The sequence below is a fragment of the Solea solea genome, chromosome 2 (genome assembly GCF_958295425.1).
Source record: "Solea solea chromosome 2, fSolSol10.1, whole genome shotgun sequence".
NCBI classification, from domain to species: domain Eukaryota; kingdom Metazoa; phylum Chordata; class Actinopteri; order Pleuronectiformes; family Soleidae; genus Solea; species Solea solea.
The window spans coordinates 27910528-27929315 of NC_081135.1; the positions used below are offsets into that span (position 1 = coordinate 27910528).

Below are 18788 nucleotides of genomic sequence, written 5' to 3' on the forward strand. Positions count from 1 at the left end.
TGGAGAGACACAGGCCCTAATCCATGTGTGTCCCAGCTGATCGCTTCTCTGTGATAACTGAATACATGAGCAGCAGTTAGGGGGAAAGGTATATTCCAGCATGGACTGCAGACATTTCACTGATCGGCTCATTCCACAGAGGGTTTCCACCAGTGCTTTGTTCTCTTCTGGCCATAAGTGACTTGAAAAGACCAAACAGAAGTAGAGAGGAGTGGTGTGCCATTCCTCCAAGAATAGGAAAGTTCTAAGTTTATTTGTCTGTGGGGAACAATGTAAGGCTGTAGGGCTGGAAAATAAGGATTATTTTATTTAATTTGAGAAGGTGTGAATATGTCAAAACCAAAACATATTTTTCTAACTATACACATTCAGAAAACAAATAAATAATGATAAAAATGAAGGAAGCAACTTATATGTAAACACCAATATGATTAGCAATGGGAACTCGCAAGGAGCACGTTCACCAAAACACAGCCAAATATACCATTAATGTTCCTACTATTCATTATTTATGTTTCCTCTCACCAGAGAACTAAGGGCTCTCCATGGGGCTTGGGCCACCCCGAGGTCATCTAGGACACTGGAGAAGACAGAGCGCTCCTCCGCCCGGTCAATCTGCAGGGGGCTCGTCCCAAGAATCTTCACCCCATTCGTGTGCAGCGGCACGGCCAGATTGTTGGGAATCTGGCCACCTACTGACACGATGCTACCAGAGCAACCCTGGAGAGGAGAGGAGAGGAGAGGAGAGGAGAGGAACATGGTCCTTTTGTCACATGCCCGTCAATCAACTCATCTCAGATGTGGTACACGTATTGGTATCACCAGGGATGGTTTGTTATCATATTTCTTCCTATATATTCAAAACACAATTAAGATTACATGAAAACAGAATAAATTGTACTACTTTTCTTTTTAGTAAATTCCTTTAAAACACTGACATTAGTATTCAGACCTGTTATTCCGTGCTTAGGTGAAGCACCTGCAACAGTGATTACAACCTCAAGTGTTGTTGGGAGTTATGTGGCAAGCTTTGCACACCTGGGTTTGGAGATTTTTTTTGGCCATTCTTCCCTGCAGATCATCTCAAACTCAATCAGGTTAAATGGGGACTGTCAGGCAATGGTCATGTTCAGGTGCTGTTCAATTAACCACATGTGGACACTCATCAAGGTGTTGAAATGTTGTTCTGTTATCTATCATCAGGAGTGTTGTGTATAGACTGGTAAGGGGGGGGGGTTGTATTTTAATTATTTCAACATAAGGCTGAAACAAAAACATGAGGCATCTGAATACTTATGTGAAAACAAGTGTGTATGCTCCTTTTAATAACCAAATGCAGCCCCTTTTCCTGTCTAGCTCATCCAGGGGGGATGCTGTTTCCATGGCAATGCCAGGTTGTATATCTTCATTATTCATGGTCCTGCTCTTCTGCTTCTGTCCGGGCTTTATCTTCATGCATGCGAGTTAAAAAGAAAGGTAGGACTGTAGCTCTGACAGAGGGACTGATTGGAATTCCATCTCTCTGAGCAGACAAACAATCAGACTCAGATGCCAACACAACTTTACCTGGATTACAGTTGCTTGAGCAAAGGCAATTCCATGCCAGAAACATAAGCTGCTTTCAGACATGCAATGTCTTTGAGAGACTCTCCAGAGAATCTCTGGAGAAACTCCAGCAGAGGAACTCCACAGAATCCTCATACAGCATGTTTGTAAAATAGACAAACACTGTTTTAGTGTCTTGGTGTTATTTCATATTCAACTCAAACAATAATCCATTCTGTTAAACATTTTATCAGAAATGCAAATTTCAACATACAAGTCTCAATTACAGTAGCGTTTTATGCTCATCTACAATGAAATGTGATTAAAAAAAGGCGAATTCTACAGCTTCTGTGAATGAGATCATCTTTTCAGTCAGCCATATATAATGCCCCAAAAGCTTCACAGCCGTGTTAAATGACCACCTAAGAATATATTTACCCCAAAAAGTATTTAGCAAATACAGCCCAGTGAAGAATAAGAGCAAAAGGAAGGTCAGTACAAACTAAAAACAGAAAAAAAAGAAAATCATCACACCTGTAATTAGGGAGGCCCAGGCTCTTAAATGTTATATGAGCCAATTGTGCTGCATAATATATGTCCCCATTAGGACCCATTCTGTTTTCTCTGTTTCTCTTTGACAGAGAAAGGGGGATTAGTTGGATGCTTTTAATGGCTGACACTATGCTGCAGGATAAGGCAGAAAAAGCTGCAAGTGATTTCGCAGCCGGGGCTTATATGTAAATATGAATCACCAGAGAACTTCTGAATATTGTTGGTTATGTTTCATTCATGCCACTCTGAGCAGTGAATGTTTTCCCCCAGCACAGAGGATGCCATGCTCTGTGGAAGCTCTATGATAATAAGTCACAGCCAAGCTAATGTTTCATTCCTACATTTTTAATAAAAAATTCATCTTCAGCTGTACAGTCACGCCAAAATCCCTGAGAGGTTAAGTTGGAGAAATTGCACGCGATTATGTGTGTGCATGTGCATCAGTCCTGGGGCAATAAATCTGCTCTGTAATATTGCGTAAATATTTTTTTTTTTATTAATATTGCACTCGTGTTTCCCACCTCTGACCTGCTTGACATGATGTATTTCTTTTATTATGTGTGTAATGTGGAAATGATCCATAACACTCCGCCTATGGGAAGCCTGGAATTGATTGAAATTCAATATGTCATTCAAATTCCGATCAATACCCATGAATAATCAAGTATTTATTAACATTGATAGAACCCTGTGATGGATGGATTTGCTGTCTTACTTTTAGAAAAGGCTCAGTGCTTTAGAACAAGTTACTATACTGTACAAAGGGTGTAACAGTTGTATCTGGAGAGCATTTATAGCATGATAATAGAATATGTCGATATGGAGGACAACAGATTGACTTATGTACAGGTTTGGTGAAGGTTTCTTTATGATAATGAAAAGCTCAACATTTATAATTTATGTTTACTCAGTATATGGAACAACATGCTGCTGATATCTGGACTAAAACAATACTGTGTACATTTAAATAACCTTGTGTGTTACTTATTTGTTCAGTTAGTTCATAAAGATTTGGGAAATGTGGACAAAGTAAAAAGATGCGGTTGCCTTTAAACATATGAACCATTTCATTTGGCATGTTACCACATACAGAAAGCCTGTAACATGGGGATATAGATAAGTTTTATTAAGATGTATGCTAAACCTGCTGCTAAACCTGTATATCACATGAAATGAGGACAATAGTATCTTATGTCATTTATCTATGTTATTTTTTTAATTGTCTGGGATTCTTTTGGGGTTCTTTTATTGTTATTATTATACTCATGTCATATGATTTCCTGCATGTATGATTTAAACGGTAATGGAATGGGTAATTAGAAATTCAAATTTCTCTTTATCAAAGGAGTGTTTGCTTGTGTGTGCGCAAACCTCTTGTTGGGTGATGTCCAGGATGCGTTCCAGGGTCAGCTCTTCAAAATAAAGGCGGTCACACTCGTCAAAGTCGGTGCTGACTGTCTCGGGGTTGTGGTTTACCACCACCGTCTTCCTACCCATCTGCCTCAGAGTGCGGATGCTTGACACTGCACACCAGTCAAACTCAACACTGCTCCCTGATGGATCAAACCACAAATCAATTTCAGTGCAGTGGAATTTCTAAATTGATAGTTCATTTGAACAGCAAGAAAACGACATGAAAGCTTGTTCTTGGACTCACCGATGTGGTAGGGCCCGCAACCAAGAACCATAATGCTCTGGTCTTTAAAGTCCAGATCATGCTCCTAAGGAAGTGGATAAATCAACAAAAGCCATTGTTCAAAACACACTCTTAAAGATGTCAGTAAGTCTATAGTTTTTTTTTATTATTACAATTTCTAGCAATCAGATATTTTCTCATAGCAAATAAAGTATACAAATGTAGTGATGGTTTGGACATTATACATTGCATAAACACATTATACAAGCGCCTATAAACATATGATATAACATGCATATTTTTTTTTGTAAACATCATACCTGACCATGATAGGTGCAATACAGGTAATTGGTCTTAGCTGGGTACTCTGCTGCCAAGGTGTCAATCTGAGAAGCAGGATCAGGGCAAATAAAGGTTAAATGAGCCGTTTGTTCATTCACATGTAAAACGTATTAAGAAAAGAAAATGGGATAAACATGTTTATGTTAAAGGTTTATGAACGTCACACGTGACACTGGCTGTGTCACATCTATTTGAATCTCAGCCTTTGTCTGAAAAGTGAAGCTCACCTGTTTGACCCATGGTCTGATACCATGGTCGAGTCTCAGCTCTCTGACTGCTTTCTCACTGGATCCCAGAATCTGACCAACCTGCCGGTCTGAGAAGCCATCCTGCTTAGCCTGCAGCAGTAGGTCCTTGGGTACTGTCCCACTGTAAGAGAAGACTAAACATGATACACTGTGGTGGATTTGCGAAACCACTACAAACTTCATACTTCCTCCCCAGTTTACAACAGGTTCATTACTTATACCTACTAAATGAACAGTTGAGATATTCAGTGAGATTTCTTTGATTACCCTTAGACCTTTTTTTTTTTTTTTTTTTTTGACCAATTCAATTTAAGTATGACTTCCAGGAACTGACACGTTAGTCAGTCTGTCTCCTCAGCTTAAATGTTTAAGGCCTTGTATGAACCAGGCATGTTGTGTGTAAGGAACATGATGTGCACTGAGGAAGACTAAAGTCAGTTTATTTTTAAGTTTGTTTGTTAGTTTTTCTGTCTGTGATATTTTCTACTCCACTGGACTAAGAATGTCAATCATGACTGGCTTCCCTATCCATCAGAGTGTGGACAGCAGGGAACAACCCAGCTCAGAGTGATCAATAACACATCAACAAATAAGGCGCCAAGGTGCCAGAGCACAAGGTTGGGAAGTGCACCATTTAAGCACTTATTAAATCAATAAAACTTAAATGCAAGCTGTGAGCTTTAACTGAAAAAAACAATTCTGTATCAAGAGGTGATTTTGAACAAGAAAACATTTATGTATTTCCAAGTAGCCAAAAAAAATGTTTTCAACTCCTTCATTATAATGAAGCAGATAAAAATAAAGAGAGTGTTTTAAAATGGTCGATGTACATGTATAGGCCAGTACTCCTGCCTCAAGTAATACGAGGACATTGTGAATTACTGTTAAAAAGCATCAGGAATGCAATTTTCACAGATGTAACTTTACAATGAATCAGTTATTTTTAAAATGTTCACATTTCATAAAACATAGAACCAGAGCCCTTTCATTCTGCTTTGATTTGAACAAAAATAGCTTGAGGCAGCATATTGAGGAGTACAGTAATTGGAGTGTGTCATTGAAAAGAAGCATATTTTATACATTGAATGGGTGAAAAGGTACAGCTCAAGGAAAAATTCTAAAAATAAATTGCTTTCATGGTGTATTGTACTTTCGAAAAAGACCAGCTGGGTTTCGCTCAGATTTAGCAACATATGCAACACGACAGTGAGGACAGGACATGTTTGTGATCTAGAAAATAGGTTTTGTACATAAGTTACATGGTGTTTGAAACCGCACTTGCTGGAAGACTCACTATTTCTAAATATCTCCCTTTGAATTTCCCTTTTCTTTCCACGTTAAACTTAACAAGTGAATGCATGGGGATGTGATTGCTATTGATCATCTTATTTGACTCCAGCTGAGAACGCTACACTTGTGGATCCCATAATGCTGAAGTTGGAGACAACAGGAAGGAATTCAGCAAGCCTACAAATGAATTATTTATGATCTTGTTGTGTAACAATTTCAGAAATGTCAAATGTATTTTAACAACCACTGTGCATGGTCGGGCTAAAAAAAATAACCCTAAGAAGGAGACACAGGAAAGAAAGAAAGTCATTCTTGGAGCTTGGCTCTCTTGTGTACAATTATCTTATATGTCATTTGCATTCCATGGACGCATGTACATAAACACCATTGCACACAGAGAACACAGCGTGTGCATGCCTGAGCACAGAGGAAACAGGACTGTCAGTGGCACTCACAATTTCACTGAACCACAAAACAACAAGAACCAATTTTTGTGTTAGCACACTTTTCATTTTGTCAATTTTTCAGTCAATTAAGTCTGAAAATTATTGGAATGGTACTTTTGAGTATTGTATAATTGTTGTCCTCTTCATTGTAATTTATGTCATGCACAAGGCTTATACACCTATATCATAAAGTTGACATATTATACATCTTTAAGCTTATCAAAATAGATTTTGTGTTATGCAGCAGGTATAAAAAACAGTGCATCCATGATTCAAGACGCCCACTCTGGATATCTCAGTTTTCCACCTGGAATTAGATTGCATCTCCACATCTGTCTCCTTTGACCACATCTCACTACCTTTATATATCCAAATACGCATAAATATCACAAAATGATGTTGTTTTTAGCCATGCAGTCTGACTAAATAGATGTGTCTGAGCAAAATTGATAGAGCAGCAGCCAGTAATAGCTGAGCTAATCAATCTGGTGCACAGCAGTACAATTAATATACAATTAACTAAAAACAGTAAAAAAATACTGTATGTGTTAGTGTTACTACTGTGATGGAGTGTATGGATCCCTGAGGACTGTAACAATATTTCTGGTTCACAACATAACAGTTAAGAGGACTTCATCTGAGGAGCAGGTCCTTCGGTGTGGATCAGGGCACTTTGTTTTCAAGCTCCAACAATAACATCACCACCTGTGTCCCAGGGCAAGTTTAAATGATCGGATCCTGAATTAATCTTCAACGTGTTCTGCACTTACAGCTGTCCACTTGCAGATCAAATGTAAGCGGATCTAAACTGACTTGATCAGAAACTGTGCTAAAAATCTTAAATGTACTAGTGCACCTTTTTCATCAACAGTACTACTACTTTGTTTTTCTCATATTTAAAGACTTGACTCCATGTCAATTTTGACCTTAAAGGATGACTTAACATCCTCTTTTGAGGTTATCGCCGCCCAACGCCTGATTTTGAAAAATACCAAGAAAAGGGATTACTGCTGAGTGGGGGAGAGGGGAAGGGAGAGTGGGTCAGTGCAGGTGGCGTGGTCTGGTAGCGATATCTGACACCAAGTTGCAGGCGGTGCCCCATGAGTCGGGCCTCTCCATCAATCATATCCTGCTTCGAGCGGTGGAGAGAGAGAGAGAAAAGCGACAAAGCAACAGCTCTGGCATTTATAAAAGAGGGAGGACATCGAGCCTCGCACTGGTTGGAACAAGAGGGTGACACAAGAGTGTACCAGTGATGCAAGCAGTGATATAGCTGGTGTTTGAGGCAGCTGACGCACTAATTTTTATCATAAGGTGTATAATTTCAATACTTCACACTAAACTGGATCAACAAATAATCTTGATCGACTAATAACATTACTAGATCCCAATATAAACTGGTTTACAACTGAAAAATAAAAGTTATTTAAAGTTTAGTTAAAACTGTGGGAGCTTCCTCGGTTCAAGCAGTGTTTATTACATCCTACTCTACTGAGTGCTCTATCTTATGAATACTAATAACAATTATCAAAACAATAATATTCATACATTTGCATAGTGCAGCATGACTTTATTTGAATACATATTATTTATTATATATTTGTTTGAACTTGATTTTTGGATGAAAGGACAGCCTTTTTTTGTGATTGAGAATACCCGCTGCTGTATATATAATTTCTGGCAAATGGAGAGATTTAACCTAAATCGTGCACACTGGCCCTTTAAAGAGAAGTTAAAATGTGAAATATAGATCAGTCCATACTACAGTAATCAAACAACTAACACTCCTATGCACTCAAAAAGTGAGGTTGCTGACCAGCAGAGCCTGAAGTCCACCTGTACTCAACGCTCCGCTCCATCAGTCTGGCAGCAGCCTATTGTTGTGTCCCCATCTCCAGAGGCAGTGGAGACTACAACAGCTCTCGCTCTATGTGTCAGCGTGTAGAGGCGGGTGCCCACCAGACAGTCAGCCATTAATTATTTAACAGCATAGTCAGAGGGAAGCAGCAGGTTACCTGTGCCTGAGCCATGAAAATTCACAGTGGCTTTGATTTGAGCTGTCCAAGTAAGAGCCAGAGGGCAGAGAGACAGAGAGTGCAGCAGCTGAGGAGAGGTGAACCACGACGGGGAGAGAAAGAGAGACGTGAAGAGGCTAGAAGAGGTTCTTCACATTTTTGAGGACCAAAACTTTTCTGGTTGAAGTTATATACATACATACACGTACACACACACACATATATATGTATATGTATATGTGTGTTTATATATATATATATATATATATATATATATATATATATATATATATATATACACACACACACACACATATACACATATATACACATACATATATACAAACATATATATACATACATACATATACACACAGAATATATATTTCTACGCAAAACAAATGCACTACAAATACTCACAACGAAACAATAACAGAAACCATGCTGCAAAAATGGAAGCGTTCAGGGGAAACAAATGAGTGATGAAAACACTTTACTGCTTAAAGACCAGATCATTGGTGTTCAAAAATGAATAAATGAGCGTCTGCAACACATCCATCTATTTGGATATGTTGTGTGTATTGAAGTACATGTTGGTATTTGTTGTGAAGTCAGTTTTTTCAGCCTGTGCTGTCCTCAGCCGCAATGCAGATTTTATGACCGACCAATATAGGCTGTTCAACCATCAAAGATAAACACAGTCTGACGGAGGCCATATAATGAGTGAACTTTTTACTCTTGGACTTCAGAATAATCATATGTTTCTACACACTGAATACACAAATGCTAAAGTAAAGTTATAGCATAAAAAATTAATCACCGCACTACAAGTTATAATTTAGAAGCACAAAAATCTAGCTAACTAGCACGTGACAGGTATAGAATTGATCAAAAACCTTCCTTGTTTGGGAAAGGTATGCATCTGTTTGTGTGTTACCTCTTGTAGTTTGCTAGGTGCTGGTCCATCCGTGTTATCCTGTGGAGTTTGTGGAGGAACCACTTGTCGATGGCTGTCAGCTGGTGTATTTGATCCACACTCACACCACTGTGGAGTGCCTGCAAGACAGACATCAAACGGGTTGAATGGTCATGGAGTATTCCGACAGCAGACATCCAGTAGGTATCACAAACAGATTCTAATTAAAATCCTCTTACACATCAAGGGAAAGAGTATGCAGAATATTCAAAGTAGGTGTGTTTTTTTATCCATCACGTCGTCCTGTAGAATCTGACAGCAGCCACAATATTTATTACTTCACAGCATCTGCCATGGTAACGGTTAGTAAAATACTTTGGTAAATTGAAGTTAGATGTTTGCTTAAAAAAACAATTTTTGAGGCTAGCAGGCTGGGTTTCCTTCCATGCAGTCCACTTTCGTTCAGAAAGTAACATATAGTATGCAGCCACTGGATACTGTTGTACCTTAATCTGTGAGGTCAACCTGTATCTGCTAGTTTTCCTGACCTTTTTTTACCATTTGAATTATTCATCGGTTTAATCTGGGGTCAATTTTTAATATGGCAACCACTTCCAGGAAACTTGGCTACAATCCCATACAAACTTCTCAACACTCTTGTCTTCACTTTGATTAGCCATTATTTTCTACCTTATCTCAGGAACCTCCTACTTTTCTTGAGGAAACGGCACAATGAACACACTCTGTGAGTGAGTGAGTGTGTTGTCTACTGCTTTAACCTCCACATGAAGGTTGCTAGTAGAGCTGGAGCCAAACCCAGTTGATTTTGGGGCGAAAAGTGGTGTACAGCCTGGACAGGTCGCCAGATTGCAGGGCCAACATACAGAGATGAACAGAGATTAACTCTCAACCCACGCTCAATTTAGAGTGTCCAATTAACCCAATCTGTATGTTTTTGGACAGTGGGATGAAGGGACCATGGACAATGAACACATATCTTTTCCATATTAAAACACGTTGAATGACTGATTACAGGTTTGGAGAAAGCACTTGTACTAATTTACATGAAAAGCCTGCTTGAAATGTCACAATGATCCATTCTTTGTTTTTCAATCATTTTTTTTGTTGAACTTTAATTTTCTGTTTCAGTCAGTGGCAAAACCAAACGTAGGTTGTTATGCATCAAACAAAAGCTTTTAATTTCAACACTTTTATGGAAGAACAAATCATTGTTTCAGTGATTTGTAGATACTAACACTTTGTCTGTAGCTGGTGTTTGCGTGCCTGGAGATAAAATATGGGCCATTTATCCCTAATAACATCACGTTCTCTGATGATCTCACTCCATATTTAAGGGAAATTATCGGTCTACACCGTCAGGTCAACAAGCTCACGCAGCTGGAGGTTTTGACACTGACACATATTCATTCTTCTCTCACCTGTGCCGGTGATAAAAGCTTATTGCACTGCTGGATCTGTAGATATTATTGACCTTAGAACAGTTCATGTACCATCTTTGTATTTGAATGATAGAGGTTAACCGTGTGTCCACTTGCACCGTAAGCACAGAAGCGGAGCTTTCAAATGATAAAAACACATGATCTGATAAGGTCCTTCTGTCCCTTAGATAGTTTCAAGGATTTATAACGACATCTTTGCATCTATTTAACAACATTTCCACACAAAAGACATTTCCGCACAATTAGGCATCAGGCACAGCAAAGCAGGCAGGAAGGCCAGGGACACATTTTTCTTCTCTATATTTCATGTTTTTTTTTCCATGATAAATTTTCTTTGACATTTCTAAATGTGATTTTAATGAGAAATTTTTAGTTGGTGTCATTCATTATTAATGCTATGAACGATTAGTGTACCTTGGCGATGGAGAAGATGCGGGTGCTGGAGGGCACAGCCAGCTCCTGTTGCAGGTCCTGGGTGTCAGCCCAGGCTTTTTTGAGTGGCAGTCGTGGCACAAAGCCATCCACTGATGGATGACACATCCTCAGGGCCTTCTGCATACTCTCCTCATAGGTCCGGCCCACTGCCATCACCTGAATGCAGAAGAGGGGAACACAAGACAGTACAATACGGATGTGAGCAAATACTGAATAAGCAGGTGATTTCGTGAGGTGGTGGGTGTTTTTCCATGGATCCTTCCCTACCTCTCCAACACTCTTCATGGCACTGCCGATTTCACGAGACATGCCCTGAAAGCGGTCCAGGTCCCAGCGGGGGATCTTGGTGACAATGTAATCCAGACTGGGTTCAAAGCAGGCTGTGGTTTTTTCGGATACAGCATTCTTAATATCAGGTAGGGGGATTCCCAGAGCCAGCTTAGCGGCCACAAATGCTAAGGGATACCTGTGAGACAAGCACCAGGAAGACCTTCTTAATATTATAATATAAAATGAACTATATTTTGGCAATTATTTCTTCATAATTTCATTCTGTTTGACACGACATTAAATCAACACAGTGCTGCTGGCAATGCTGCATGAGGGATGTGAACCACTTCTAAGATACATTTAAACATTTCATACTTAATGGATTGTGGATTTCATTGTGATTGATGTGCTATTTGAACTCAGGTCAAAAACACATTAGATTATAGAACATATTACGTTTTAGACAAAGCAAGCAAATTTCTGAAGTTATAAAACTGCAACTACAAGAAATACTTATCAGATTGAGTCTGTTAGAACTAGATTAGATGTGTTGGAACTTTTAGAGACCATAAACCTCACACTTGTTATTGTGTTATTTTTATTTTATTATTGTGTTATTTTTGAGACACCAAGTATCACATTTGTTGTAGCATTTAATATTTTTTAACCGATTTTGGATTAGCATTTAAACAGTTGTCAATTGACATTTCAGTCCACTAGATGGTGCTCTCACTGGAGCTGTTGTGCCAATATATGATTTTACAATAATAATAATAATAATAATATCGTATTGTGACTTAAATATTGTGATAATACCGTGGTGTCCCCCCCTGAAATGTACCTTGATATATGAAATCCATGATGCTTTATACAGAACTGTGCTGTTCAGTATTTCACACGTTTCAAACATGCTTTTTGAAGCATATAGGCAGTGAGCGTCTTGCGTTCATGTGGATAAGTTTTCTTACCCAGTGGCTTTGGACGCCAGAGCCGAGCTTCTGGAAAGCCGGGCATTGACCTCAATAATGCAGTACTCCAACGATGACGGGTGTAGCGCGTACTGGATGTTGCATTCACCTACAATACCAAGGTGACGGACCACTTTGATGGCCGTCTCACGCAGCATGTGGTACTCCTCGTTGGACAGGGTCTGACTGGGTGCCACCACGATTGAGTCACCTAAAGAGGAAGAAGAGGAGGGGATAAAGGATGACAAGGCTCCATTGATGGTTTTTTTTTCCATGGACTTACAGTACTGTACATCTTTTTTTCATACGATACATATAAAATGAAATATGGCATATATTCAAGACTAAGAACCACACAATATAGTTGATATCAACAAACAAAACATGAACAATATGTGTCATCTAAATTACTATTTTTAAACAGATAGACTATCATTAATACACATCTTCATAATAAAATGATATATAAACTGTGAAATGTATCACATTTTACAAGAAAAAAAGAAAAGGGTTGTTTGTCTATAGACTAAGTAAGGTGTACACAAACCACCTTGAGTCGGAACTAAACCCATAGGCCAAGAATGACATTGATCTGTAGAAACAAGTTAAGACTTATGGTCCAAAACATCTGTATCATCTAAGGTGCACTGTAAGCTCAATCAACATGAGCAAATTGTTTAAACAAAACAACTGTCCTTACCACATTGGTACAAATGATATAATGTTAAGCTTGGTACCTGTGTGAATGCCCAGTGGGTCGAAGTTCTCCATGTTGCAGACTGTGACACAGTTATCAGCGATGTCTCTCACAACCTCATACTCCACCTCTTTCCAGCCCATCAACGACTTCTCTACTAGGATCTGACTGGTCATGGCTAGGGCCTGCAATACACACACAATATTAAATATTCAGATGCTTTTAATATGTAAACATGAACTCTTTACATAATGGATAAACACAATAACAGGAAGACCCGAGACATTTAATTCAATAAAATACAGTGACTCTGCAATTAAAAAAAAACAGCAAGTGTAAAGATTAAAATGGGCACAACTTCTTAAAATAATACCACTGATTACAGGAGTGTGTGCATTTATTTATTAATGTACTGAAAGTAAAGAATGGAATGTTATACTAAATATATACTAACGTTTGGATAAACACTGAGGACATGAGGTTGAAGCAAAATATGTTTGCCTTGGGTTTCTATTTTGTATTGTTGTCACAGATAAGACCAAGACCTTGTAAACTAAACTTTTTTTCACAAAGCAGCTGAACAGACACTGGCCACAGCTGGAAAAGAAAAATTCACAATGATAATTTCAAATGATTATACATTTGAAAAAGCCATATGAGAAAAGCAGTAGGACTTCCTGCATGACATAATAACAAGAATGGCAATCTAAGAGAGAGCCTACAACACAGTTCATGCAGTTATATGATCACAGATTAGACACAAATGAGACACAATGTTGGATTCTGGATGAGCATAAAATAATGTTGCTTAGCAACAGCACACTATTCCTTTTCTGGTAGAGGTCCAGACACACAAATCAAAACGATTTTAGTCTATCTTTGTGCACATTTATGTTGTATACAGTTTAGATATGGCAGAAAAACCATGTATGGAAAAGTCAAAGGTCCAGGAACCAACAACATCAGTAAACTGAAGATGAGTTCTGGCTCCAATAGTTTGAACATTTTCAAATAAACGGTTGTCCAAGAGTTTTGGGGGCGGCGTTAATGTTTGACTAGTAACATAAGGCAAGGGGAAGATGACCTTTTTCCAAATTGCTGTGTTTATCAATAGAAAGTTTGCAGTGAGTGAGCTTGGCTGCCAGGAATAGTTTTGTGTTACACACACACACACACACACACACACACACACACACACACAAACACAAACAGGATTAGACATGTACAATTTACAAAATAAAAGCTTTGCCCAATTAAAGGCTGTAATATTTCACGTGTCTTCCTTATTTTCACATTATCTTATTTTCTCCACAACAAAGAACGTTTGCATAGGAAGTCTTTAAAAAAAACGCTTAATTTGCTAATTTTTATTCTGACCTGCTGAGCAGTTTCTTCTAGTTTGTCTTTGTTGCCACACAGACCAGAGCCCAGACCTCCCAGTGCATAGGCTGATCGTAACATCACCGGGTAGCCAATCTTCTCTGCCGCTTTCAAGGCAGCAGACACCTAAATGTGAGATGTACAAAAATATTACTTCTACAAACAAAAAAATAAAGGAAATAACACGATTTTATACATGATATAGGAATCTATGATTTAAGTATTTGTGTTCTTTGGTGGGGGGGCGGTTTGGGAGAGATGATGTATCCTTACAGAGTCAACGGCAACACTGGGTGCGATCTTTTCATTGATTTCCATCAGTTTGTCCGCAAAAAGCTGTCTGTCCTCTGTGGCCATGATGGACTCCACCGGTGTTCCAAGGACTTTTACCCCATACTTCTCCAGGACGCCACTCTGAAACAATTCTACTCCTAAATACAACATAAAAGACAAACGAGTCATAGATATGACTGAATCCGATTATAATCTGATCTATTCCATTTACCCCAATGCCAGGAAAAATGGTTCCGCAAAGAATTCAACCACAAAACAGAAATTCTATATATCTAGACAAACAAAGTGCTTCCTTACCACAGTTGAGTGCAGTCTGTCCGCCCATGGAGAGCAGGATGCCATCTGGACGCTCAGTCTTGATCACTTCAGTTACAAATTGTGGGGTGACAGGCAGGAAATAGACGGAGTCGGCCTGTTTGGTGCCCACTTCGTTGGTCTGAACAGAAGCTATGTTTGGGTTCATGAGCACCGTCTTCAGATTCTCCTCCTACAACATGTTCACACCATTAATCTTTACAGTAAATGTGAGTATGATGATTTGTTGTATCTGCGACATGGACAACATTCCTGTTTTTATGTGTTTTGTGTCACACTGGCATTCATTTTTCTACAAAATCTTACAAAACACTCTTACTTACATCTGCATTTGTTTTTGACTGAGACATTTGATAAAGGCTTATTTATTAATTTCAGGATCTAGAATATTTAACAGTGCACACAAGCTTTTCAAACTTTTTAATGAATGAAATCCTTTTAGAAGGGTTTTGGAAAATTCAGCTCGGTCTCCTCTCCGCAAACTATTATTACAAATAAAAATGTCTTGTTATATTAACACCAAAACACTTTTTTTGGGTTTATATCAGTCTTTAAAACAAGCCATTTGCATCTGCAGATTTGCACACGGTGAAATAACCTGTCGATATCCTCCTCAAATAGACTAACAACACATTTTATCATCTGAGGAATGATGAGACATGGTTTGAATAAGGAAAAATATCCAAATCTGGTTGTTGTGCTCTCTTACCTTCATGGCTTTGATGGCCTGAGATCCAGAGTAGTCAAACTCTCCAGCCTGACCGATGGACAGACCACCAGAACCCAGTACCAACACCTTTGACACCTGCATCAACACAAAGCACATGATGTCTTTTACTTTCTGTGCTCATGTTGTGAGCCTGATGCAAAACAGTATATTAATCATTCTGATGCATTTTACTATAACATCTCAAAGTCCTAATGGTTCTCCACGTGGACCACAGCTGTAATCACCTGCCACAAAACCCAAAGACCCAAAAAAGCACCTGATGAAGTGGAGTCACTTTCTGTACCTGAACTCTTGGAGGAATGTGGGGTTTCTTTGGCATGACTGACACCAGGTTGGCATCTTTTCCTTTCTTGATCAAGGACATGAAGGTATCAAAGAGAAACTGTAGGGGAAAAGTAGTTTGAGCGTTTAGTGTTACAGTACCACTACCATTTTGATTATTATACTGAAGCTCTGCCTGAAATATTGCTGTTGCTTCTGATGTGCTTCTATGAAGCTTTTGGATCAGTGCTTTTTATGATATCTACAAATAACGCACACAGAGGAAAACTCTGACCACTTAAAACTGTTAAAATCAGAACAGTAAAAAACATTTAAACAAATAACATAACACACATTTTTATTGTTTTACAATTCTAAGATATAGCTTTAATGCTAAAATATATAAGGACTAGCCACTGGTTTCTGAGCAGAAAAGAAACACACATGCATTTTACCTCAGTCATTCAGTTGTTGTTAAATAAATAAAGTGTTCGTGACAACACAGATTTATCGTAATCGGACATGAGTGTTGTACATTCATAAACAATGCTTTGATCAATCTTCCCTTAGAGTGTCAAACACTCTGCACTGGAAATTGGGCCTATGGAAATTGATAATTCTATGAGCCAACTGTCACTATCCATCTTTTGTGCAATAACAAAACACAATATTCCATGTGCAATATTCTCAGGTACTGATAAACCCTGTGGGTTTAATAATTTAAACCGTTTTTGTTCAGTGTTACGTACATACATGTACACATTCTGTTTATAATTCAGCAATATTTATTGTCATAGAATTCTTACTAACCACATATGTCTTGTCATGTTTTTAGTTTGTATTTCATTCATATTTTATCCGTCGTTAGTATCGTGTTTTCTTATTCCTCATTTCCTTTACTGAGTGTTCATTTAATTCTGAAGGAGCAAATGTAACGCACCGAATTTCCCCCGCAGGGGATTAATAAAGTATTCTGAAAAAATAAATATCTGTAGAGACTCATATCTGTCATCAGTTATGTTACATGAACAGTGACTCTGCAGTGAAATGAGACGGCTGTGGTAAGTGTGTCTGCTGTCACTAGTATTTACCTGCTATATTAGTTACACATGCTTTTATAATCACTGAAATTAACTATGACGCTTTATTGACACAAATCCTAATCTAAACGTTTGTCATGTTGTGAAGAGAGTAAAAAAATAATTATTTTCTCAATGACTGATACTGCTGTATTAGAGAAAAACACTGCAGATCCCTGCCCGTAAATTATTTGTCATGAGCACTGTGCACATTTTTTGTGACATCTCCTGGAGTCAAACCAAGGTGGAAGCAAAGAATCCTCCAGCTGAGCTGTCAACTGTATGTTGTGCTGCTGTGACAGGTCTTATTATTCCACCTTAACACGACAGAGGTTACAACATACTTTGACCAGAACTTGAACCTTGTCTTTCACATGGCAGTCGGAGAAAAAAACTGCAGCACAGAACAACCAGTGCTTCATTTCAGGAAAAAAAGGACAGATACTATAAGCAGTCCTCCATCTGAGCCCCAGTACAGTCAGACAAGAAGTGGATATGTTTGGATGAATGGATCAGATGCGATTGCTCCAAGACAGCAAGAGAAGCTCGGCTTCCTCTAAAATGTCGGCAAATATGTACCGTTTATATTTCAATACTAAACATGCGGTTTATCACGGATGACGGATTGTCTTACGTGATTTTCATATTCCCGTAACAGCCTCTGCATTAAAGCTACTACTTTTTTCTCTATGGGACGGCACAGAATAGGTTATTTTCACTGCGGTGAGCTCGGCGGTGATTAGACTAATGCGGGAAAAACTTAACTTCCAGGGAAGCCGAGGTTCTCTAGGAGTCTATGGAGCAGTGGGCGTGTGCAATCACAGGGCTTCTGCGTCATGATTGGAGGAACTGTCTGAAAGGCAGAGCCAGTGTTTGATTGACAGCAGAGACTTTTCTGCCTCAGTCCTGTGTGGATTTTGCAAAGGGAAGTCCGTAGACAAATAGTTGGTTGTTGTGTGTTATTTGCTCGGTGACACAGCCCTTTTTTTGTACATATACAAACATAAATAAATGAAAACACTATTATAGCATTTCAGTTTTACATAATGATCATGTTTCCTTCTTCTAGTTATTCCTTTGCAGAATTTATGCATAAATAACTGGGCCTGAAATGACCTTCCCCTGTTTCAAAGACCATGATGGATGGATGGATGCTTCTCCTGCCTTCCATTCACTCAACAGAGGACTTGTTAAATGGAAGACTTCAACTGAAACATGAGCTGCATCCTGTGAATATACCTTAACTTATTTATAGTATTCAGATACTAAATGCATCGCTATCAAAGTTTTTAATTACCTCTGTGTCTGTGGGACCGCCCTTAGCCTCTGGGTGGAACTGAGCCGTGAAAACAGGCCTTGTGGTGTGCATGATGCCCTGGAAAATATGCAAAATTGATACTGAAAGAAAGCCAACAATATATTACATTCCATCATTTTAATTTATGAACATCTCTCGGATGAAAGTCTTTCTATAATGATATTTTGACAACATATGGCGTCTTTGTGCTTTAACTTACTTTGAGACAGTTTTGGGTTTTGTTTTTTTTACCAATCAACCTTTTAACAAAAATAGGAAAATGCTATGCCTTAGAAAATGCCTGAACATTCAGACAGAGTGAACCCAACCTCATTAGTTCCATCATTGGCGTTAATGAACAGTGGGCTCCATCCCGGGGGCAGGGACTCGCTGTCTATGCCGTAGCCGTGGTTCTGCGAGGTAATGAAGGCTTGGCCCGTCATCACATTCACAACTGGCTGGTTCTGGCCTCTGGACAACCACGCACGCACACACACACACAGACAACACTGTGTATATCATTTGTGAACAGGAAACATGATCTCAAAAGCCCCGAGAACAGGTAAGATTGCAACATCCCAGTATACAAATATTTATATAAGTGACACAACT

At 38.8% G+C, this 18788-nt stretch overlaps 1 protein-coding gene across 1 annotated transcript in view; it reads right to left on the reverse strand.

Moving 5' to 3' along the window:
* Positions 1-18788, reverse strand: part of cps1 (carbamoyl-phosphate synthase 1, mitochondrial) — a 40779-nt gene that overhangs the window by 17306 nt on the left and 4685 nt on the right. The window contains exons 10-26 of the mRNA XM_058622827.1: positions 18506-18647; positions 18177-18254; positions 15823-15921; positions 15519-15614; positions 14792-14981; positions 14474-14631; positions 14198-14326; positions 12861-13005; positions 12124-12334; positions 11153-11351; positions 10865-11041; positions 9012-9130; positions 4303-4444; positions 4054-4119; positions 3755-3818; positions 3469-3650; positions 526-720 (exon numbers count right to left, since the gene is read on the reverse strand). Coding sequence (XP_058478810.1) covers positions 526-720; positions 3469-3650; positions 3755-3818; positions 4054-4119; positions 4303-4444; positions 9012-9130; positions 10865-11041; positions 11153-11351; positions 12124-12334; positions 12861-13005; positions 14198-14326; positions 14474-14631; positions 14792-14981; positions 15519-15614; positions 15823-15921; positions 18177-18254; positions 18506-18647 — 2392 coding nt within the window. The remainder of the gene's footprint in view (positions 1-525; positions 721-3468; positions 3651-3754; positions 3819-4053; positions 4120-4302; positions 4445-9011; positions 9131-10864; positions 11042-11152; positions 11352-12123; positions 12335-12860; positions 13006-14197; positions 14327-14473; positions 14632-14791; positions 14982-15518; positions 15615-15822; positions 15922-18176; positions 18255-18505; positions 18648-18788) is intronic.